General features: G+C 43.6%; 1 protein-coding gene across 1 annotated transcript in view; it reads left to right on the top strand.

Annotated features, from left to right (window-relative positions):
• The window catches only part of LOC144773566 (sodium-dependent proline transporter-like), a 313228-nt gene that overhangs the window by 274762 nt on the left and 14560 nt on the right, over positions 1-23906 (top strand). Inside the window, exons 8-12 of the mRNA XM_078658672.1 lie at positions 1489-1592; positions 4385-4509; positions 8598-8710; positions 12771-12905; positions 21985-22084. Coding sequence (XP_078514798.1) covers positions 1489-1592; positions 4385-4509; positions 8598-8710; positions 12771-12905; positions 21985-22084 — 577 coding nt within the window. The remainder of the gene's footprint in view (positions 1-1488; positions 1593-4384; positions 4510-8597; positions 8711-12770; positions 12906-21984; positions 22085-23906) is intronic.

The raw sequence follows: 23906 nt of genomic DNA, 5'->3' as shown, positions 1-23906 counted from the left end.
AAATCTCTGTGCAGAAGCTGACTTCAGAACAGCGGTACAGTCTCTGGCCTATTCTAACTTCATTGAATTCAGTGTCCTGCTCTCTGGTATCCTAGGATCACATTGTACCCCCATGAAGAACATAGTTGACGTTGCAGTCTAATTTAAGAATGGTCTTAGGAAGTTTGACAGATTCTCAGTAAGTCTCAAAGATCTCCCTTGTCTCCCTCTACAGCCTACATTTTCTTCAAAATCTGTAACATAACCCAAGAAATAGTAATCTCAGACTCCACCATTCCTGACTTCCAAAATCTCTTGCTGGCCGTGTAATGCTTGCAGCAGCAAATAAGACAAATAAATGCAGCAAGGATAACAACAAGACATCACATATTCCCTTGCTATGCTCCTGGGATCTAGAACTTCCATCTAGTCCCAGAAAGCCCCCTCGCACCAACTGCTGAGGGCTCTCCTCTTCAAGCAACCCTCATCGCTGAGTAACACTCGGATCATGGATCCAAGTTAGTAATGTCCTTTGTCACCCTCCTCCCTGGTCCTCCTTACTACTCCCTCCATTGCACAGCATTTCTTTTACTTTCCAGCCAGGTTTATGCTATGTATGTACATAAATGCACACTGTGTCAATGAAGGATTGTTCTAGAGAGTTGCATCCAACTTGCAAGGGAGCTGGTACCTAAACGTTATTCTTATAAAAACCAACCACTAAAAGACTAATAAACCGGACCGCAGCTGGAAAACACGAACCGAGCATTCTATTTAGTCCTAAACTGGTGCACCTTACCGTAGCGTCCAGTGGATGAGGCATCACTTCTTGAACTGAGTACACTTCTGCATATGCAGCCTTGAAGGGGTCGCTCCCATGATCCTACTGCCCAGCTCCGTATTACATGAAGTTTTGATCCATGGAAGACCGAGAGAGTTACCATAGACCAGATATGAGCCCGTGATGATAGTAACAGCCAAGACATGACCGCCCATCATCAAGGAGGGCATGGTTGTTCTCAGAACAAAGCGGTAAAGAAAGCAAGCATTAGAGAGAGTGCACAACCCTGTGGCTTTAGCGATAAACCGTCGTCATACTCAAGGTTGTGGATTTCCTAAGGTTGTATCACAAGGGCTCAACTCAGTAGGATGGATAGAAAAGAGATTTCCTGCCATGTTTCCTTTTATACGTGCTTTTACAGAAGATCTGTACTGTCAACACTTCCATGCCTCGTCTGTACACCAGATGTTCAGGGTTTCCCAGTGTCTCATTATCCTGATGGTAAGCTGTGTACCAAAGCTGTCTGCTCCAAATTCTAGGATTCCCAATCCTGAGGAGTTTCATTTTCAGCTGTAAATTGTAATGTATATAAAATTAGCACAATGTAAAGACCTGCTCTGTAGCCCAAGCCTTGCATTCCCCGCAGCTGTGGAGCCGGTAGAGGTAAGAAAGTAATCTTGTAACTTCTGGCCCAGACTCAGATCTCTGCCTTTTTATTTCTTTCCCAGGTGTGGAATGACGCCGCCTCCCAGATCTTCTACTCCCTAGGGATTGGCTTCGGCGGTCTGCTCTCCATGGCCTCCTACAACAAGTTTAATAATAATGTCATCAGGTAGGTTGGGAGCTGGAAAGACTGGATTTCTTAATCTTACTGCTTCAGCCATATATTGCATTAACAATTCCAAAATAAAGCAGATTATGCTGAAATAATGCGTTTGAGAGCAGTACATTGGCATAAAGTGCAGGAACGTAAGACTCGTCCAATATATAAAAAAATGCTAAAACCAATTTATAAAGCAATGCTTGAAACGTCCGGTATTTAAATGACACTGCCTAATGGTTATTGTTAAAAAAGAATTAACATTTGAGCAGGAGCAGCAGCGAAAGTGGTGACGTTTACCTGGACAGTTTCAGCATGTCAAGGAAAGATGGAGGTTCTAAGAGGGGAGATTTGGCTTTAATATATGCCGTTTGAAAGCACTTTGCTACGATGGGTGAAGATGAAATCTTAGATGTGACATGAAGAACTTACAAATATTTGTTATGGCGATATCGAGGCTTAAATTAGCGAGGATCCAGACCAATAACACCAGAACTAATACTTCTGTGCAGTCACTGTACTTTTGCCACAGGAAGGGCTGTGATTGGACAGCTCTTATTGTCAACCCTGGACCTTAAAGGCTCTTTATCTTCTGCTCCATCAGCACCATCGAACATTGGTAGTAGGAGCTTTCATTGATTCCTGACTTGATGACCGCAATGTGATTTAACCTGGGCTCGCTTGAGACCTCGTTGGAGGGTCAAACTCTGCTGCTAAAGCCAATCCTGGCCTCTGGAAAAAGACCCTACATCATCTGTCTGGAGGCCACTACACTCCCTCCTGGTGTAAGCCACATTTATTTCAAAATGGCATATCTTTCCTTGCAATGATGTAACTTCTTACTCCACTATATCTTCGCTCAAGAGAACAGCCACACTTTCCATGTCGTAATATACAGAGTAGAGCTCAAGCTTTCTTATTTGCAGATACGTTTCGCCTCATCTCTCATAGTGGACGTACTTTCTTGGTACAAGATCCCTGGTTTGGAAGTCACAATGGCTCCGGCTTTCCCCCACAAAATCTCAAGAGTAATCTTTTTGATTAGGCAGGGTTTCTAAGACCAGCACCAAGAGACCCCATCGGGTAGTGAGCGCTATCAATCATTCAGGACATCATGGACTGACAATCACTGCAATAGCCGGTAACTTCACTTCTCTTTTCTGTCTGATATTGTTGCATTGCTGTTAGCAATTGTTAATTTATAAAATGTAATAACATTAAATGAGCTAACCAAAAACATAGCCAGCCCTGAAAACCAGATTACTGAATTGAGTCATAGCAAAGCACAGAAAAGACTTGAAAAATACTAGTCACTCCAAAGCACTTCACAGTTGCATACAGAGAGCTAGACCGATCCATCAGAATTACAAGTACATCTCATGTGCATTTAAATGACTCTCGAATGCACTCTCTCCTGACTTAAATGGGTGCCAAATGCTGCACTGCGCATGGATGATTTTCAATGTACTGTCTGATGTAAAGCAGTAAAAATGTGAATAACATATTGCTGAAACCAAGAGACTATACCGACACAGATAAGCTTGAAATCAACTTTAGCTAAACTAAGGCGCTTGTGTTCAGCAAAAGTCCCGATAGATCAGAGCTCATTTATGTGAATAACCATAAAATAATTCAGGGACAAATTTATAAATATTTAGGAATCCTTAGTGACATAAAATACTTAGTCATAAGGCCCACATAAAATCTAAAGTGGGTCCTTAATAGCAGCCTTTGTAGCACTTGAAAAGAGTCTGGGAGGTTAAACCCTCTATCCATTATTGAAAGTCATCAGCTGCTTCTCCCCACGATCACACATGGTCGTGAAGCTCTCTGTGGTCGCCAATCAGAGTGGTTAGAAGCCCTCAACAGATAAAGACAGCTCTTCTGCCTTCCATGAGTGCATCCTGAGCCCAAATCGGGCTGGAACGCGGGCTTGAGAAGCAAATGTATGCAAGGCAATGTGGGTATGGTAAAGCCAAGAGCTACCCAGGAGAGCTCGCTGGACCACAGGCTCTCGCTAGAACCGTCTACCTATACAGGGAAGTGCATCTTCAGTGAGCATCTGCAGAACAGTAAGCGACCTGCACATAACCGGTGTGTGGGAGCAGCCAATCTCAAGTCTTCAAGAGGTTTGTTAATAGCAACATGTGGGCGCTGTTGCTTCTGGATGAAAAGTCCGCCTTTGCAAAGCCTCTCATGCTTGGCTCAATCATTCGCACAAAGCTCTAATGCAACAGACGCACTTGGGCACTTGTTACTCCATCCACACGAAAAGGACATTTATGTCCCAACATCTCAGAGGAGTTTTGACTCTGGACCTTTGTCCTAAATGGTTGGCTAAGGGAAATTACAAAGTTTACAGATAGTGCTGGCAAGCCCAAGAAGCTTTATGCACATTGTTTGCCTATGCCCATCGCCTCTGAATGAGTGACGACACTTTTTGCGACAACAGTTTAACAACCTGGGTGTGTGAACATGCTGGCAAGCTGTTATCACATGCTGTGATGGGGGAAATACAAGTCTCAACGTACAAATCATACGGGGTTTCAGTCCGGCTGAGAATATTTTTCCCAAAAATATTAAATATGAATGCAATATATATTAATACACGTTTCTTGATAATGTTGAAGAAGGGTATAACATTTTAACTTGACTTTTACTCATTGTGCATTTTTTTAAGATCAATTTTAAAATAACACTTATGAAATTATTTTTATTAACTATGCATTCATACATTTGACTTTGAATATGAATGCATGTGAGTGCCGGGCAACCGTGATTTACACTTTTTGGTGTCCCTGCAGAGACACCCTGGTTATTGCCATCGGCAACTGTTGTACGAGCTTCTTCGCTGGCTTCGCCATATTCTCTGTGCTGGGACACATGGCCTGGAAGAAGAAAGTGCCGGTGGGAGAAGTGGCCGATTCAGGTAAGATGAAGAGTGGCTCTAGGGGAGAGCCGGGTAAGCTGGTTGTTGGAATACATCACCCTATTGATTTTATCCGCCATGGTTATTGGGACTGAGAAGTATGGTGGACACGTGCATCGTCCCACCCAGTTATTTGAATCCTCACGATCCCACCCGCCCTTTTCCCTGAAATTCTGCTGAGGAGCCATAAAATGACTCCATTGTAATCCTGTCTCTTAACTGAATGCTTCTCGGACCAGATCTTAAATGACCCAACATGTCCCTTCCTAAGATGGGTGAGAGTGAAAAACTCTTGTTAATTTGGTAGCAGAAACGAAGGTAACATTCCGAAGCACTTGGGTATTTAAGTTGAATATAATTTTAAGTGTAAATTAGGTCCCAATTCTTGACTACAGGAATGAAACAGACAAACCTTGAGGTCAACCACTTGGCTTAAAAACAATAGGCATAGTCTGTATCTTATATTGGAGAGTATTTCAATTTAAAGAGGAGTATTTTTTCTTCTGTATAACTCCACAAACTTGTGGGATCTCAGGAGTATTTTCACAGATATTTGTGAACGACAAAAGAAAAACCGGCTTAGAATTGTTTCATATTACCCAATGTCCAATTCAGAGGAAAATCAAAAATACAACTCTGCTTCTTTTTTATTCCTTCCCCCTCCCGCCCCCCCTTCCCCTTTACGGCCATTTTTAAAAGACAGAAACGTGAAAGAGTGACACAAACTGGGAGCTAGCAATGAGGTCTTTATCACTTTAAGGCATACATGCTGCCTCGGATTCCCACAATGCATTGGAATACTTGCCTCCCTTTTTAGGCTCCATTATTTTCTCCACACTGTGAAGCAGGAATCTGTGAAAATGATGCTTTTTCTTTGCAATTTTAATCTCTTCAAATACGTTTTGATGTTTTTCAAATCTTTCTCACTTTTTTTTCTTAAAAAAAAAATGTGTGCAGGTACTTGTGTATCTTCTATGGTGAGGGAATGCTCCGAAAAAAATCCAGAAATACCACGAGGATATCTGCTTTGTCGGTCTAATGAGTAGTTAAGTGGTGGATGGTGACAGTGCTCCATTTCTAAACACTTCTAAAGCCGGAGTGGGAATAGACAGTGAGGGTGGTTGGCTACAGCCTACCTTCAGGTTTGTCTATGATGCCCAAAAGGAAGACCATTTCTTTCAATATGGCTGAGGCCCAAGTTGAGTGCAAACTAGACCTTGTTTTTACTTCACTCGCATAATGACATACCTATCACAAGTTCACTCAACCAACAATGAGGAAGGAGTGCCACAACCCCCACCTCTCAAAAGAGCTTGAAGATATCTGGCAATTGACCCTGGCTGGGGGACTTCACCTCTCTGTAAACCAACTTTCAGTTGAGTAAAACATGAAAGTAGAGGTGATGAGGAGATCTCTTTGACTCGACCCAATATAGGTCCTAAATGAGGTGTTCCAAGAGACTTTCGGATTGTAGCAGACTCTGCGGTTGAACCTCCTTACAAGAGAACAAAACTCAAAATCATGAGACTTGATTCCCGTTGTAGCGGACCTCTAGATACCTTAATGTGATCAGATGTTCAAACATTTTTCTATATGGGTTTCCATACATTCCACTTGTATCAAACTTTCCCCTTAATTAATATCAAACATGAAGTTATTGATTTTTTTTTTTCTGTCTAAAAGTTTATGAATCCTTGTTACATTTTCACAATTTCTCCAAATTCCTTATTTTTGGTCAAATTTGGTCTGGTTTTAAGTGTTTCAAAGTTCTTATATATTAAAGCATTCAATAGTTAATTCTGCTTTCGCTGTTTTAATTATTGTTGTTATGCCTATAGTAACTGCAAAGCCCAAAAATTCTTGGGTAGGAACACAGTGACGCATCCCTTAAGATAAGCTGTTAAAATGCATGTCAAATAATAAGGTCGTACCGAGCCCCTGCGAGGATGCGTGCAATGTTTGGGGCCTTGGACACAAGCTGGATTGACTGTAGGGAGAGATGAACCCCGACCCTTAAGTGGTGGTCATGTTAACATGTGCAGTCAAATTGCAAGGAAAACCTATCCCACATTAGACTTTTTTACCCTTCCACTTGATCCCACAACTCTGCGATTTAGGGGACCAGGAGAACATAGTATTTACCTATTCATAACTCCAGCTCGGAAATGAATTGCTCATCTATTGTTCGCCGCAAGATTAGCAACCGTGTATGTTTGGAAACTCCAGAAACACCCTCCTATCCACCAAAGCAGATGCATCTGTGGAGGAAAAGATCTGGAACCTGTATGCTATGGAAAAACTATCTGCACTATGTTAATGTTAATGTTAAAAGTACTTCTAAAGCGCTAACATTCATCCTAAAAGGATATCATGGCGCTAAGATTGACGCTGTACAGTGAGCCAGCACATGTGAACTATCAAATGAAAGAACGCATTAATTCAAGAAAGTTTGGAGACCATTCAAAATCCATGTGAAAAAAGACATGTGCCGGGAAGCGGTCTAGCTTTTATCTGATGCTCCGCCTCGTTTGATGGTATGTGAAATTACTTCTTCCTCTGGAAGCTCAATAGAAGAAGAGATCCTCCAAATGATGATTGAAAGATGCAAAGGTAGCAGACTGGCTTTAAAGAGATATTTTGCTTATTATTTAAACATCAAGCAAAATTTCACCTCAAAGTGCGAAATAATTGATATTCATATGTAATCTTGGACAAACATACATACATGCTATGATGTCCCTGTAATGGCAAAGAAAAAAAATCAAATTAAGTTGTTAAAAAAAAAAATGTTGCTCTGCTTACAATGGATGGAGGGGCCGTCGATTCAGGATATAAAAATTGCTGTGTTCGTGCTTGATGGCACTACCACACAGAACCAGCCAGCAGATGCAGTTTGATTGAGTCACACTTCCAGTACTATTGATAGTCAGCAGCACAAGCTTTCCCTTCCCCCATCAGAGAGGTCAGAGGTCACTGTATGTATCTTTGTTTCTTTTATCCCGGATTTCTTCTTCTCTTCCTATGATGAACTGTGCTAGGGGAGTAATCTTATTCTTCTCATGCATGCACTCATTGCACACACCACCCACACGCGTCTCACAAGTCATACCTGTTGGTTCTTTACAGAAGACAACTAAACCCCTAGTTACACAGTAGCAGGTGCCTGTGTTGGAATCAAATAGCAAATTTGGAAATATTCTTAAAAGAAGGGGGAATAAGCCTGACCTGCATGGACAGTAAACAGATTTGCCACATGGTTATTGAGTTATAACTCTACATGAAGTCCTAAGTGTGTTGCCTTTTGGACTGGTGCCCCAGCTAAGACTAGAATGCACATAAACCCGAGTAAATGCAGAAATGGATTTCTTTATCATGCAAGACTAACCCCAGTACCCAACTGACCAATGTTTTGGGCTCCCTGGTGCTAGTCGCTGTAAAGCACTTTAACATCTCATAAGGAATAGTAAGCGCTATGTAAATGCAATTTCAATATAACCCTGATGCCTTACCCAAAATATTTTAGCTTTTCTATTGGAAAATCCTAGGGTGGTTTTTCGGAAGTTTGTTATTGGAAGAGCAACATCTTACTTTCTGAAGCAAAACAGGAGGGATGGCACTCTCGAGTCCTGCGTCTGTTTTAACAGCATGAGGATAGTATTGGCAATAAAATGCTTCCAGTGAATGGGTCGGTGGCGGCTTTGTAATGTCTAGTTCCCTAATTCCATCAGATACTCTGTGGAAACCCTATCTAATCATATCACAAACATAGTAATTTCCTACATTGCAATTAGACCGTCCTTTCCTTTTACCACATGCCAGGTTTAATTTGAAAATACCCCTTTTTTAATCCTATCCTGGTGATAAAGTTGATAACTTTTCCATTTTCTGAATTTCTGATTTTCATTTCGTAAACGAGGCACAAAAAATTAGACAACTGTTAAAAATCCCATTATTCTGGTTTTTAGATGACTATGTAGGGATGACGTTGTGACATTAGGGCAGAATAAAACTCTTTTACGTATTTTTTTGCAGCGGCAATAACGTTGTTGCAGAAAGATGCAAATAACTACTGTCCTTTTGTTCCTTAGGTCCAGGGCTGGCATTCGTAGCCTACCCGGAAGCTCTTGCCCTCCTGCCTGGGTCGGTATTTTGGGCCATTCTGTTCTTCCTGATGCTGTTTACTTTGGGAGTGGATACCCTGGTAAGTAGAGGGCACTGAGGCTCGCGTTCGCCATATTGCGAGTTGATTCGGTACAAAGAGTATTACAGTATAGGTTGTACAGTTCACAGTTTATGGTAGGGTGGTCCCCCTGTAGTGTACAGGTTTTAAACCACAAAACTAAATAAAATCCACTTCTTGCAGCTTTCGAACATAACCAGGGCTCCAGTGTTTGTTTTTGTGTTCGTTCATGGTATGACCTAGACCAGAAATAATACAGGCATTGATGTAACAGCAATAGCATAACTATCGTCATTTATTGAGGAACTGGAAATGTTGTGAAGGGCATTGTCCACAACATTGTGTGGATTTTACCGAATTCTGTTCAAAGTCATGAATTGTGATGGAGAAGTTGTGTACTTTCATGCATGCCTCTGAACGGTCATGGCCATAATCACTAAGAGCACAGCATTCCGAATCTGGAATTGTGGAAGTAACCTCGAACCTTTCAAAAACAACTTGCTTTTTCCAGTTCTGTGGCGGTTCTGAACAAATGCTGCATTAATAGCTTGTCCCTTGGAATGCCCTTTTCATCAGAGGCATTGTATTCCATTTTAAACCCCTGTTCTGTCTTTCAAGAACAAATGTGTGCTATGCTCTGAAGATGGGAAGATGCAGCATCTTCAGCCAATGGTGCACACGCTACACATGCCACATCACAGGCATGTGTCTGAGGCATATACTTTTGGACTACAGACTGCTTACTTCAGAAATATAAGGAGTGCATGGCCCAGAGTGGAAGTCAACCAGCAGACGGTCTGTTGCTTTACACCTAGGGCTCTGTGTCGACCAACCGTGTCGTAAAAGTCCCTTTGGGAATGGAAATCGACAAAACATTAGAATGTTCCTCTAGAAGAGTAATCTAGTATTTTGTGATGTAATTAGGAGAATATTGCTTCCATGATGAGAAGGGAGCTCTAATCCCAACTGGTTTGCTACCTATTTTAAAATAACTCTTGGGCAGAGATGTTTTATCCCCAAGTCGTGAGATTTCCAGAAGTACTGATATGTGGGAAGACACTAGCACACAGCAGCTGGAATATAGTGTTTTATTCAAGGTGTGTGAATTAAATTATTTGGCCCAAGGCAAGTCGGTCTACACTCAACCAGTGAGTCAAGGAAGGTCGAGGGGGAGAGGGGGGAGTAGGGGTTTATGTCTGGATCAGTAAGTATTAGTGATGACAGACTGGAGACGGTAAGAAGGATCAACATTCTAGTCTCGGTCAGATCCAATACATGGAAAAACAACCAATGCTCAAGGAAGCAGCAAAACTAAGCCTGGAGAATCAGAAGCCCTTTAGAAGATGCATAAGACAATGTATATATTGCAGATTTAACCGAGGGGCTTTCAAGTGCAATACAGATAACAGAACATAGTATCTTGACAGTCAGAGTAATGGGGAAAGGACACTTACTCATATAAGAGGTGTATTCTGAAATGGTAGACTGCAGATTTGACTTTTCCCTTTCAGGCCAGTGTTATACTGAAATGTGCAAAAACATTTTGGAGTATTTATTTTTCAATCAATCAATCAGGGGATTTGTAAAGCGCGCTACTTACCCGTGAGGGTCTCAAGGCGCGGGGGGGGGGGGGGGCGCTACTGTTCGAAGAGCCAGGTCTTGAGGAGTTTTCTGAAGGCGAGTAGGTCTTCGGTCTGAAGTAGGTGTGTAGGAAGGGTGTTCCAGGTCTTGGCGGCGAGGTAGGAGAAGGATCTGCCGCCGGAGGTAGTTCGTTGGATGTGGGGGACGGTGGCGAGGGCGAGGCTGGCGGAGCAGAGCTGGTGGGTGGGGGTGTGGAAGTTGAGTCGGCTATTCAGGTAGGCTGGTCCGGCGTTGTGGTATGCTTTGTGTGCGCAGGTGAGGAGTTTTAAGGTTATCTTCTTGTCGACGGGGAGACTCAAGGCAATATCCTGGGTGTAATATTGAGCTTTGCTTTGCTTCACAGAATGCTTAGTTTCCTAATGTGTTAGAAAGCCATGTCATTGTCCATTCATAAACAGGTGTTCTTCCTCGTGTCTCTCCTTTTTGGTGAAAGTCCTGGAAAGTTGGAATCTCAGTGGAGTGGTGTGGCTCACTGGTTAGAGGCGGCAGACCTGGAAGCAGAGAACGGCCCGGGACCAGGGTTCAATTCCCGACGCTGCAGGGTCGTGGACCAGGGTCAGCGGACTCGATCATTCTCGCCTCGGTGCCTACTCTAACCAGGGATCACACTCGGCAACTCTGGGCATTAAGCTTGCCTCATCTCTACAACGGCCCCCCACAGACGCCGGGGATGCCTGGTTTCACCTTGGAGATACCCAGAAGGGACCATCTCACAGGGAAAGCCAGGACGGGTCCCCCAGCGGTCTTCAGCGCCGGGACGCTGTGCGCTTTACAAGTCCCACAATCTGTCTGGAGAAAGGTGCCTTATTCGAGGTTTTGCAAACTATTTCAAAGACTCTGCATGGTACTGACAGCCCCTGGACGGTCTATGGACAAGATAGCCTGATAAGGGAGTCAACATGAGGGCCTAACAATCCTTGAGAAGAGACACAAGTGTCTTCAGAGTCTCATGAGTAGAGGGAACTTCTCCTTCAAATTTCTATTCAAGGCACAGTACCCACAAGTGATACTAGAATCTCATGTGACCTTCACTAGCCATGCCTCTTCGGAGTTGTATAGAGCTCTATGCTCTAATGGTATAGTGCATGAATAAAAACAGTAGAACACATATCCTGCAGTTACATTAGTTATGACTACCTTTAAACCAGTGTCTTAACATAAACCTATGAAGAGACCTTGGATGTCCTTGTTACGTTGTCAAGGTGCTTTTCCAGGGTTGCCATGGTGCAGACCTAAACAAACTTGAACCCAGGCAAGGTTTAGATTGAGAATATGGGTTGTTTGTAAATATTAAAGATTAAGCAGTTTCTGACGGTACTCCTGTTCTTCTTCACTAATTATCCTTTTTTAAGGAATCCGTATCAACAATTAATTGGCTCCACACGTTTTTGCCTGCTATAGCCAGGACAAAATATCATAGTTTTAGAGTATTCTGTGGTATGCGAGTGACCTGTCCATAGTGGATCAATGTGCTTAAAAAATGGAGGTCCTGTAGAAGGCTGAATGGAATTAATGAACGTCTGTAACATGTCCACTCCACAATTAGTTTCATTGCATCACTGGCCTTTTTGTTAGAATTGGCTGTGAACTTTATCCCTACAGTTTGGTATAGTGTTCATCAGACTTCATAACTGCAAGACAAGTGTTTTGTCAGGTTAGAGCCAGGCAAAGTTGATAAATGTGAGGAAACGGCTTAAAACCTGTTGGTTTACTCAGGAGCCTCATTCTCATAAAAGTGCTAGATTCAGAACACCCCCAGTTAATAGCGTACAATATAAATAAATACATTCCCATAATAAGTAGCAGTTTTTAGAGTTTACATTTTCTTCGTACATTCTCTTATGTATAGGACTGTGTCTTGTTTCTATGCTGTTTATGTGCCTATCATGTTTTACAAATAAATATTTTGTATGAATTAATTTTACTGTAAAATTACCCGGACTTGAAATAGAACGTGTAAATGGTAGCTTATTGATGGTACAATTTTCTCGAAAAATTGTGTTGTTAAATTAGCATAGTCATAGAGTAGTATATATGTTACAGATAATGGAAGAACTTACTTGTAGCATTTACAAGAATTGACTAGCATAGAGTTGCACCTTGTCACAATGTTAGAATTCCTGCAAGATCTGGTTTATTTCTCTGCACGTATGTAACTGGAAAACCTGGTCGCTCTAATGCCATTTCCTGCAAAGATGCACGTCATGTTCGTATATTAAGGAGATGTGTCCTTTTAAGCACTAATTAGATTAATTATGGAAAAACACCAATGGTGATTGTATCTGACTGCATGCAGCAGCCTTTTTTCTGCATTTCTATTTGTCTGCCTAGTGATGTTTAGAATCAAGACAGTCATTTTATCTGGGTCTTCAGCATGCCTGTGTTTACCCTACATACCACCACACACCAGAACTTGCTGTTTCCTGTTTGTGTATTTCAGTTTGGTAACATGGAAGGCATCACCACAGCCGTGATTGACGAGTTCCCGTCCTTACGTGACTGGAGGCGGAAGACCATCTTCCTTGGCGCCCTCTGCTTCGGGTTCTACCTTCTGGGTCTACTCCTTATTACAGAGGTACTAGAAAGGTCCTATTGGTCCACATAGCTTCATCCACACCAAAGCCTCAACTCCACAGAGCGGCTCCAGAAAACTCATCCTTTAGCGAATCAGGGGCCGTGTACTGCCCCAAAGAGAGAGTGCCAGAGGGACAGTGGCACAGGAATGTCTACTCCTGAGGCAAGTGTGTACTTTCTGGAGATAATCTCTCCATGGATATGGCTGGGGCTGTGGGCTCAGAGCGCTGTGCTGCAATAGCAGCTAAGTGACTGTTTTGAAGATAAATGTGGATGAAGTAGTGCTGTTTCATCTGAAGACGCAAAGGCCTGGATAGAGACTGCAAGAGTCCAAGTCTGAGGCTATGTTTGTGAGATGTTGGCCTGGTATATGCTGACCACTAATTATAGTGGGCACCTTGTACCAGTGCAAACAACCCTTATTGATGATTAGGTTAAAGACTGCCTTTATTAAAAGCTATCCTAGTGGTAGGTATGGAGGGCAGCCTTCAGGCTAAGTCTCGAAGGAATGTAAAGCAGCTTATTTTACCAGATCAGAACCTCTTGAATGACCAAATGAAAGGGGAACCACACAAGGAATATACAAAATATATGCATTTATTACTAAACACTCTCTACTAACCTCTTTATGAGATTAGAGAACAGAGCACACAATATTAAATCACTAGAATGACAGTAAATAGCCCAATACACAGTGGGCTCCAGGGGGAGACCAAACCATATACAAAGAAAGTGGTATAACAACCACGACTTGACTAGACACAGTGCCTAGAGCACGTAGAATCACTGGGACCCCAAGGAACCACCCAAGGTAGTGACACAGGGGCCCCCACGGAGGACATGTGCAGTGTGAGAACACAGGCGCTAGCTCCATACAACTCTATGGGAAAGTCGCAGTTGGAATTTTAAAGATTAAGGACACTTCGGAGAGGACTTTGAGCAAACCCTTTTAAATACAGAAGGTTCTAAGGCCAGCACCCTTGTGAGCACCGGAGTACTCTTGTTACCTAACCCAGGGAAGCCGGGTGCATAGTTGTCAAGTGATGTCGGGAATCTTCTCATTTTCAATGGTGTGATGCTGAAAAGTGCTGCTGCCGGGAAGGTGAAAAGTGTCCGGTGGAATCCAAGCCTGGATTCGAGGTGAGAAGAACCTGAAAGCAGAGGGGACAGAGTCTGGGTCACTTCAGGGTGGCCGGGCGCTCGGTAGACAAATGCCCAACGATGTTGGGTGTTTCAGGTGAGTTGATGCAATGCTTGACTCTGCAGCCACGGGGACCAGGAGACGTCAACGATGACCAAATACTGTTCAGGTTGCACAGTCCCCACGAAGGATACGAGCCTTAGAATTGCTGAGAGCGCAGATCCACCTCAGAGACCTCGGGAACCAACCTCCTGTGTTGCAGAAATCTTAGGAGTCCTCAGAAACTTCAGAGATGCAAACCGGTCAGATGCATTTTGGTGCCTGCTTAGCTGGGGAGTAACTCCTTTACTCCAAGGGAGATTCTTCAGTCTTCCAGCGTCGTGCAGATTGTCGAAGTACTTGATTTCTGTAGCAGAGTTTAGTCCAGGTAAAATCTAAAGTCCTGTAGTCAGGGGTTCCTACTTTATACCCAAGAAAGGGGTGAGACAAACTCTGGGGACCCACCTATGGGAGGGTCAGGACAGAGGGGTGGTTACACCCATGTTCTTTGTCCAGTTTCGTGCCAGAGTAGGAACCAATTACTCCTGCAACCGGTTTGAACTAGACTATGCACAGGGTTACCAAATGTGCCCCCAGTGCAGACATCAAAGCACTCTGAGTGCACCCACCCACCCCCAATACACTAAAACCTGTCTGGGAGGTGGTTACACCTCCCTGTGACAGGAAGCCTATTGTCAAGCCTTACTCTGCTCGAGCTTGGCTCAGCAGCATGAGGGCAGGCTCATGTCTGTGGCTGGCAGCATCCATTTTGTGATGCCCAGGTCGAGAAAGCTGGTACTCGCATATGTCCCTTTAAGATGGTGGAATCATATTTCCCCCGCCAGTTACTGACTTGTTTCTAAGAAGCCGTTTTAAAGTTAGCATTTACCGCAAGGTTATAATGCACTTAAAAGTATATGGTTGGCTGCATCACAAACAACCCCGAAAAATAGGTTCCCAAGGCTGCAGAGGGGCTCTGCTCGTGCATGGGCACCCTCTCACATAAAACCCAGCACCCTGCCTTCAGGATTTATAAGGCCTGCCATAGGGGTGACTGATAGGTTTATATGTGCAGTAATATAAGGTAGATATAGTGAACCTATATCTAAGTACGGGGTGCATGCACCATCTTACACAGGCTGCAGTAGCAGACCTGTCGTGTCAGTTTGAGTGGTCTCTCAGGGGTGGCACAATACATGCTGCAGCCCCTGGGATAAAGTATATTCAATATACATGGCAATTTATCAAGGAATATACGATGGTTGCAAAAGTGCCCAGGGGAGAACAGGGAGGGAGGTGAAAGTCAAGTGAGGATGTGAAGATGGAAAGAATTAGTGACATTAAAATCAGTCAATTGGCAATATTCTCTTGACAAATTGAGTGCAAAACAAACTGACCAGAGGTTCCGGCATTTCAACAAAAAGACATACTTCACATAGTACAATTATTGTTACAATGATGGCGTGAAGTTGTCACTGAACAAGGTGGTTGTCGACATTTCGACCCTCAATTGTACGCAGGGATAGTTGGTGCCCTTGCTGTGGGACCTTCTTCAGGACCAAAAGGGGGAGGGGGCAGGCAACCTAATAGAAATATTTAAAGGCAAGCGGTATTAAGTATCGGAAAACGAATCAAACTAACATCAGGGTGAGTACACAATGGACTATTGGAAAAACCAAATTACATAACAAAAATATATTGTTCCACAAGGATGTGTGAGTAGTGCCTGGTTAATATTGGCACACCTGTCCAGTTACCGACTGTCACAATGAATAAATTCCTGAAGGTAATAAGGAATTGGGGTCTAGGGCGTTATAATAGGGCAACTGGCTTGAAAAGACTCTAAACCCAGAGTTTAGGGAGTGAGTCAAATAATATATACCTGCAAGTCCGGACTCGCACCGTGATTCGTGGTGGCGTCACATGAGGATTATATATTGGATACGTGTCTGCAAGGGAACACGTAACATTTATAAAGGGACAAGTAAGCAATTTGGACTGTAGCATAGAAAAATTATACTGACAAGTGGTTGAGAAGGCTTACCGACTGCTTCGAAATCGTGGAGAAATTGCAGTTGTCGCTAAAACCAGTCACACCTACAAAAAAAAAAAAGGGCGCACTGGTCAGACTACACCCGATGGATCTGAGCAATGTAGGTGCAGTACCATTCTATCATTGAACACACAGGTTCACAAAACACTCACCGGTAGTGATGTGGTTCGAGGGCAATGCTGCCAGTAGACCGCGGGTTCAAAGACTCCGTGGTGTCTGTAGGAAAGAATGCACGCGGATTAGGGTTTGGCCGTTGGTATTAGTGAGTCGGTAACTATAAAATAGGGAGAGAGAGTACTTACAAGCGCCGTATCAATCGGGACTAAGAACGCCATCCGACCAAGCCATGGCGGGGCTGATTTCCTGATAGTAACATAACCATGGCAACTGGGCCACGTGATGTTCGAGTAGAACTAGAGGAAAGACTAACGTCCTCGTACGAGGATTCGACTCATCAGCTAATACAGTGAACTCATCCGTAATTTCAAAGGAGCAATGGTTAAAATTAAACTGATAGGGCCAGGCGCGATAATTATTGTGATTGAGATTGAGAGGCAATTCGAGTCGCGACCAAGGCATACCACAGTAGAATTGCTGAAATCCAACTCAGTCACATGGTACATTTGCGGATCGCGATTCAAATCCCCAGTCCAATTGGTATAAGAGTCCCATGTACAGCGGTCTCATGAGGGATGAAATAAGACCTAGTCAAAATACCTAAACATGATGTCTATAAGCAAAGGCACTGAAATCACTAGCGTACCTCCCAAACATGGATGAAAAAAAGGTCTCATGAGGGATGAACTTGGACACAGACAAGATAAAACATATTCAAAATACCTTAACATGGTGTCTGTAACCTAAGGCAATGAAAACACCGGCGTACCTCCCAAGCATGGGGGTAAAGGCCATAACGCTGGTTGGAACAATGTAGTGGTTTGCCAGCTATATCTATCATGTGAGGGCAAATCAAGTAAATGTATAGCAATGCTCAAATAGGGCATATCATTTACACTCCGAAACAACCTCTCAAAATCCAGAAATACAATGCATCATGATTGCAGGAGGGCCTCAAGGTAGTATGGCCAGTTGGGAGAACGAACTATCATGCTCATTAAGACCAGTATTGATCAAATCAAAGAAATACATCCACTTGAGTTCTCGTGTGTTGAGGATAACAGATATATCACCCCCACGGGGTCCTAGGGTTGCCTTTTCTATTACCACCCATTTAAGACTCTCTGGGGAGTGTGATGCCACCTTACAATGGTCCACTAGGGGGGCACCCTGTACATCACACCTGATACGACTTTTGTGCTGTAAGATCCTGGCTTTGGCTTTTTGTTGGGTTTGCCCAATGTAGATCTTATTGCATGGGCAAATTATGGCATAGATAATGTTCACTGAGTTACAATTGCTGAAAGTCTTCAACTTGATTCTGTGATGACGATATTGAAATTCTTTAGTCTGGATAGTTGAATCACAAGCTTTACATTGGCCACACTTTTAATGACCTGCCCTTGATGGCATATCCCACATAGATGTAATGGTAGGTTGATCTGGTGTCAAGAATAGTGATCATACCACAAAGTTTTTTATGCTTTTGCCCTTTTTGAAAGCATGTGGAGGTGTTTCAGATTGGCTGACATCGTCTGATACCAAGTGCCAGTGGTGATTAATGATGCGTTTGATCGTATTGCTCTTGGTGTTGAAAGTAGTTACACAGACAATGCATTTTTCTTGTTGGGTGCTTTTGTCTCTGGGTGTAAGTAATTCATCTCTGCGATAGAACCAGGCACGTTTGCGTGCGCGCTTAACCAGACGTCTAGGGTACCCCCGTTGTTGAAGTCGGTTAGCCAAATCCTCTGATTCAGAGAAGAAATGTTCTTTATTGGAGCAATTCCTTCGAATTCGTAAGAATTGCCCAAAAGGCAGGTTATCACGAAGGGCTCGTGGATGGTGACTGTTGTAAGCTAACAGGGAGTTTCTTTCCGCCGGTTTTCGATAAAGTCTGGTAAGTAATGTTCCCGATTCCTGATAGATAGTGATGTCAAGGAAATTGATGGTTTGACTGTCAGATTGGATAGTAAACTTCAGATTAGTGGATTGTTGGTTAAGCCAGGTGAAGAATGACCCCAATTCATCTTGATTTCCATTCCAAATTAGAAGAATGTCGTCGATGTACCGCATCCAGAGACCAACCTGGTCTCTGAATGGGTTCACCAAATTGAGGACAGTATCTTCCTCGAAAGCCGCCATATAAAGGATGGCCACATTTGGAGCAAAGGGAGCCCCCATCGCTACCCCCGATGTCTGGAGATAGAATTTATTTTTGAATAGGAAGACATTTTTAGTCATCGCTATTCGGAGCAAAGCCACAATAAATTCAGCCGGAACTTGTACAGGGGCAGGCCGTCGTTGCAGGCATCGTGAAATCACCGTGAGAGCCTCTTGTTGGGGAATACAGGTGTACAATGACACTACGTCGCATGTGGCTAGTCGTTGGTGGTGGGGATCAAAAGGCACATTTTCAATGATGTTGATAGTATGCATTGTATCCCGTAGATACGATGGAGTAGATTCAGCCAAAGGCTTCAGGAAGAAGTCAATATATTTGCCCAATGGCTCGAGGATGGAGCCACACCCAGAGACGATGGGGCGTCCGGGAGGGTCGATCATACTTTTGTGGATTTTGGGTATTGTGTATATTGTGGCCAGACGAGGGTGTTTCTGGTTGAGGAATTGCAATTCATAGTCAGACAAGAAACCTTGGTCGAGGCCAGCTTGGGTTAGTTCCAAAATTTCAAGAGCAATGGCTTTAGAGGGGTCAGACCGCAGTAGTTTATAGCTCGTGTTGTCATTCAGTTGACGGAGGATTTCGGATTCATAGATAGAAGCGTCTTGAACCACAATCGCCCCGCCCTTGTCCGCAGGCTTGATCACTAATTTGGTGTTGAGAGCTAGTGACTGCAGTGCTGCCTTCTCGGTCTTGCTGGTGTTGTACCTGATGAAGGATTTGTCGTGAAGGAGGAGTTGTACATCTCTCCAAACCACAGCCTCATATGCCAAGATTTTGTGTGACATAGTATTAGCATAGGGGACAAAAGTCGAGGGTGTTCTGAGTCCGGTCACTGAAGAATTGGGTTGTGGTTCGGAATTGCGAAAGAAGTACTTGAGTCGAATCTTACGGAAAAACCTGAAAAGTTCTGTGCGCACAATAAAGTCATTGGGTTTGTGCGTGGGGACATATGAGAGTCCTTTGCTCAGTACTTTGAGTTCATCATTATAAAAGGGCATGTTGAGATATATTGACAACCGGATTCACAGTCTTCGTTGTCTCTACCATTGGTAGGTTTTGTTGCGAGTCGTCCTTTCGCTATGTTGTTCGGGTTGGAACTGAACTTGTTTCGAAGATTGTCCGCGTTCTCCATCCCAGTTGTTCGGGTTGTGTTGGGGGCCGCGTTGTTGGCCTCTTTGCCAGTTGGATCCTCTGCCACGTGGGGGTCTCCATGGTCGCTGACGTTGTCCTAAAAAAGGATTGATATGGTGGTGTTGGTAATCGTAGTCGGAATAATTAATACCGCTTCCCTTTAAATATTTCTATTAGGTTGCCTGCCCCCTCCCCCTTTTGGTCCTGAAGAAGACCCCACAGCAAGGGCACCAACTATCCCTGCGTACAATTGAGGGTCGAAACGTCGACAACCACCTTGTTCAGTGACAACTTCACGCCATCATTGTAACAATAATTGTACTATGTGAAGTATGTCTTTTTGTTGAAATGCCGGAACCTCTGGTCAGTTTGTTTTGCACTCAATTTGTCAAGAGAATATTGCCAATTGACTGATTTTAATGTCACTAATTCTTTCCATCTTCACATCCTCACTTGACTTTCACCTCCCTCCCTGTTCTCCCTGGGCACTTTTGCAACCATCGTATATTCCTTGATAAATTGCCATGTATATTGAATATACTTTATCCCATTGAGAATTAAAACAATGTGGATACATTGATTGTTCTGTGAGTTTCAGTTCGTGATTCATGTGTAGTATTTTTTGTTCACACTGGGACCCCTTCCTCCTAGTACTATTAGAACCCAGGTCCCAGTGACCTTGTCTGGGTAAACCCCCTCATTTATACTCCGCAGCCCCTGGGAGGCCTCTGGGGTACCTATGCCCTGGGTACATAGTATACCATATACTAGGGACTTATAAGGGTACCCCAGAATCCAATCTGGAGTGTACCTAAAGTACATGCAATCAATTAGAGGAGAAAGCAGCTAGGCTGGGGTCCTGGATAGCAGGATCCCAGCCAGTCTAAGTCGAAAACAGTGAAACATCAGCAAAAAGTGGGGGTAACTATAAGAAGCAGATCTACTCTCCTACAATGTTGAGGATGACACTGACGTTTTACAGACATTCTGTTTCCTCCTAAACCTAAACGTTCAGGCTGAATCATTATCTGAGTCTCAAGCTAAACTAAAGACAGCTATCCCTTCCTCTTGCCTCTTTAGATAGGACCCTCTAGCTTAGCGTGACTCTTTCCGGGGCCAAGACCTCCTTCTGGTGATAGTGCTGCCGTACAGATCCTCTAACAAGCACCACACCTGGTATCCTTCTTAGGGCAGAGGTTCAATGAAGTAAGTCAGGGGCAGTCATTGCGTCTTTCCCAGTATCCTACTTTGACCCTGGTCATGTTGCCAGTAATTCGCTGCAACTAACCCTGGCAGTGGACGATCATTCTAGGGAACAAATAAACTGGTGTATCCTTAGGAATCCCCCAACCTCGCAATGCTGGGTAACTTGGGAAACCTGTATTTTGTGCTCACAGGAGGGGTGACACTATGGCAATATCTTAAATAGGGAATATGTATCCTACTCGTGTCTATGCTAACAGAATACATGTGTGCGTGGACCAGGGGTCAGATGTACAGAGTGATTTTGTTGTTACAAACCCTGCGATACACAAAATGATTGCGTTTGCAACTGCAAAATGGCTTTTGTGTGTGGGAATAGCATTTCAGACTCGCACAATGGATTTACCGGCCCATTCTGAATCACATTAGGATTGGCCATCTCATCCTAAGAGCAAGCCAGAATGGGATTTATCAAAGGGTTGCAACAACGATACAAACTACCGAAAAGTTACAGGTGAGAGGTGGAAACAGATTCACAAAAGGAAAGCTGTCCCCATTGGACAGCTTCCCCTTTGGCAATCGTGTCGGGTAACCTCAGGCAAGCAGGCAGTTGTCCTAGGTACCAATTGCTCTCCCTGATGCGTTCCCACCACATTTTTCTTTTTTTAAGTGGCAACAGTTTTTTTAAGGAACACATACTGCTTTAAAAACAAAAAAAAGTTCCCCCATTTGGGAATGCAAACACAGGGATGGTGATCTGTTGTTCTTTTCAGGGCACCATCCATGGGTATGCCTAGTTAATTAATTTGGCGGGTTATTCTGTGACCCCTCTCACTCCCAACCTCCCCAGACTGGACATTTTGCGATGCAACCTATTAGTACATAGAATTCGCCTCAAAAGTAAAGACTAGTCTCTAAAGGTCAGTGACCAATTTCTAACCACTTGTTGTGACCAGTCTTTTCATACTTCTAACCCCAGAATCCCCTGTGGATGCAGGAGCCATCACCGTGGCAGAGCAGACAACGTCCTAGGCACATATTAATGTACGTGTCCTTCAACATTCAGATAAACATATTAAGCGATAAAGGTGTTTACAAGAAGCAATCAGGAGATGTGTTAATTTGAGTGTACAAAGGATCACACTTGGTTTCCATCCATTGGTAAATGGTCACCTTGATGTCAGTTCATTGGCTCTTTTCCTCTTGATTCCTAGGGCGGTATCTACTGGTTTACTCTAATCGATTCCTACAGCACCAGCTTCGGACTCATTATCATCACTCTCTTCATGTGCCTCGGCATGACCTGCTTTTATGGTACGTATCTTGGAAGGTCTCCTTATAGTGACTTTAGCTGGTGGGCCTCATACTTGTACAAGTGTAATTAAACATTTACTCCCATTCAAACACATAATTTACACCCTTACATGCCCTGACTGCCTGTAGCACATAACACCTAAAACACCCATTGTGCATAAAGTGCCTGTGTGTAGCTATTCCTTCAGGGCACGCTGGATGTTGGCTGATGAGGGTAAAGCATCTGTGTGATACTGAGTGCCTGGTTTGGCTCACCAAGTTGTGCTTGATATCAACTTTGTTCGAGGGAGGACCCCGGACAATCATGGTAAAATGTCAACACTTGTCTCGCGCTCTTCCCTTCCCGGCATGCAGAATAGCAGGAAACACTGTGGGCGAGCAATGACTGCTATTAATAATTATTATACAATAATGCCACCAGTTTATAATCCTGTGTAAGAGGCAAAAATGGATTGGGTCCTCCTGCACTGGACATTGAGGCTACTCTACAGCACTCATGTACTCGTGTTGCACGGTGACCATCGCTGCAGTCTCTGCTAAACTAGTGGCTCCCTATAACTGCTTAGCTCCTAAATACAAAAACAAACATTTGCAATGCAATAGGTCTCGCATTTATGAGAGTTTGAGCTACTGGTATTGTAAATGACTGCCTTTTATTTATGTCTTCTTTTTAAAACAGATAAATAAAAGGCATTGTTATTTACAATGCCAGTAGGTCTAACTCTCGCAAATGTCAGACCTATTGCATTCCAAATATGTGCCATAACATTTTTTTTTAAAGCCTATGCAGAGAGCATGTCCTGTCTGCAACAACAGGCAGGACAAAGCTATTTTAGAAAAAAGTGCTCGGTGGCTGAAATTAAAGCCTACAGAGTAACAACACAGGGGGTGTCACCACTGGGTGGTTACAAAATGAGACAAGGCAGTACTAAGGAGGGACTACTAAGCCTTTCGAACAATGAACAGGCCACAGTTTACAATCACACAAGCCAATGAAAAATATGGGCGGAGAGTGGGCGAAGCTTCAATTCCCTACCTGAATGCTGCATGCCTCACTGAGCAGCGCATGCAGTGCCCAGGCTCTACCTAAAACAAGACGAGAAATAAATGTTTCTCCTTGTTAAGCCTTCTCTGGGAAGGGGTAGCATTTTGACACATTCCTAGGTCTACCACTAATGGTAAATCTGGGAATGCGCCAAAATCCATGAGTGGATGTGTGCGAACTCCCACACTCCACCCAAGGAATGCCTTCCTGGGTCAGAGTAACGCAAAGCAGCGGCTTGCACTGCACTGTGTTACTCCAGATGTATCAAGCCATGCATGGTGACCTTGTGTGGCTTAATAAATGTGACTTTAGTGTTGTGCTACCCTTGCGCCACCAAGGGTGCAAGGGCAAAGCAACACTATGATAAATATGGGCCCTAATATTTACACTAACAGTGCAATAAATGCACAACTTGGCCTCATTTTGGGGGGGAAAATGTTCTCAGTGGAGAGTGGAGACCCCTGAAATCCTCTGAAGGAAGACAGACTTGCTCACTCGATTGGCCCAATTTGAGGTGGATATTTGCACACGAACACTTTAACAGATCACCAGGTTGGTGTAAAGACTCGAATGTAGAGTAGGCAGGTGGGAGCTTTGATGCATAACTGGAGAGGCGGGTGGATGGGTGTGGCACTTTCAGAGTACTGCATGTTGTACTTGCCAGTCCATGGATATTTCAATAGTAAGCATGTCGGCTTTTGGGTGGAGCATGGAGAAGTAAAGTGTCATGAGATCTTAAGGTCACACATGGGAGTCCTGATGGGATTCGCAGTCAGT

Source organism: Lissotriton helveticus, chromosome 8 (assembly GCF_964261635.1).
Source record: "Lissotriton helveticus chromosome 8, aLisHel1.1, whole genome shotgun sequence".
NCBI lineage: Eukaryota > Metazoa > Chordata > Amphibia > Caudata > Salamandridae > Lissotriton > Lissotriton helveticus.
This window is presented reverse-complemented; position numbering and strand designations above follow the sequence as displayed.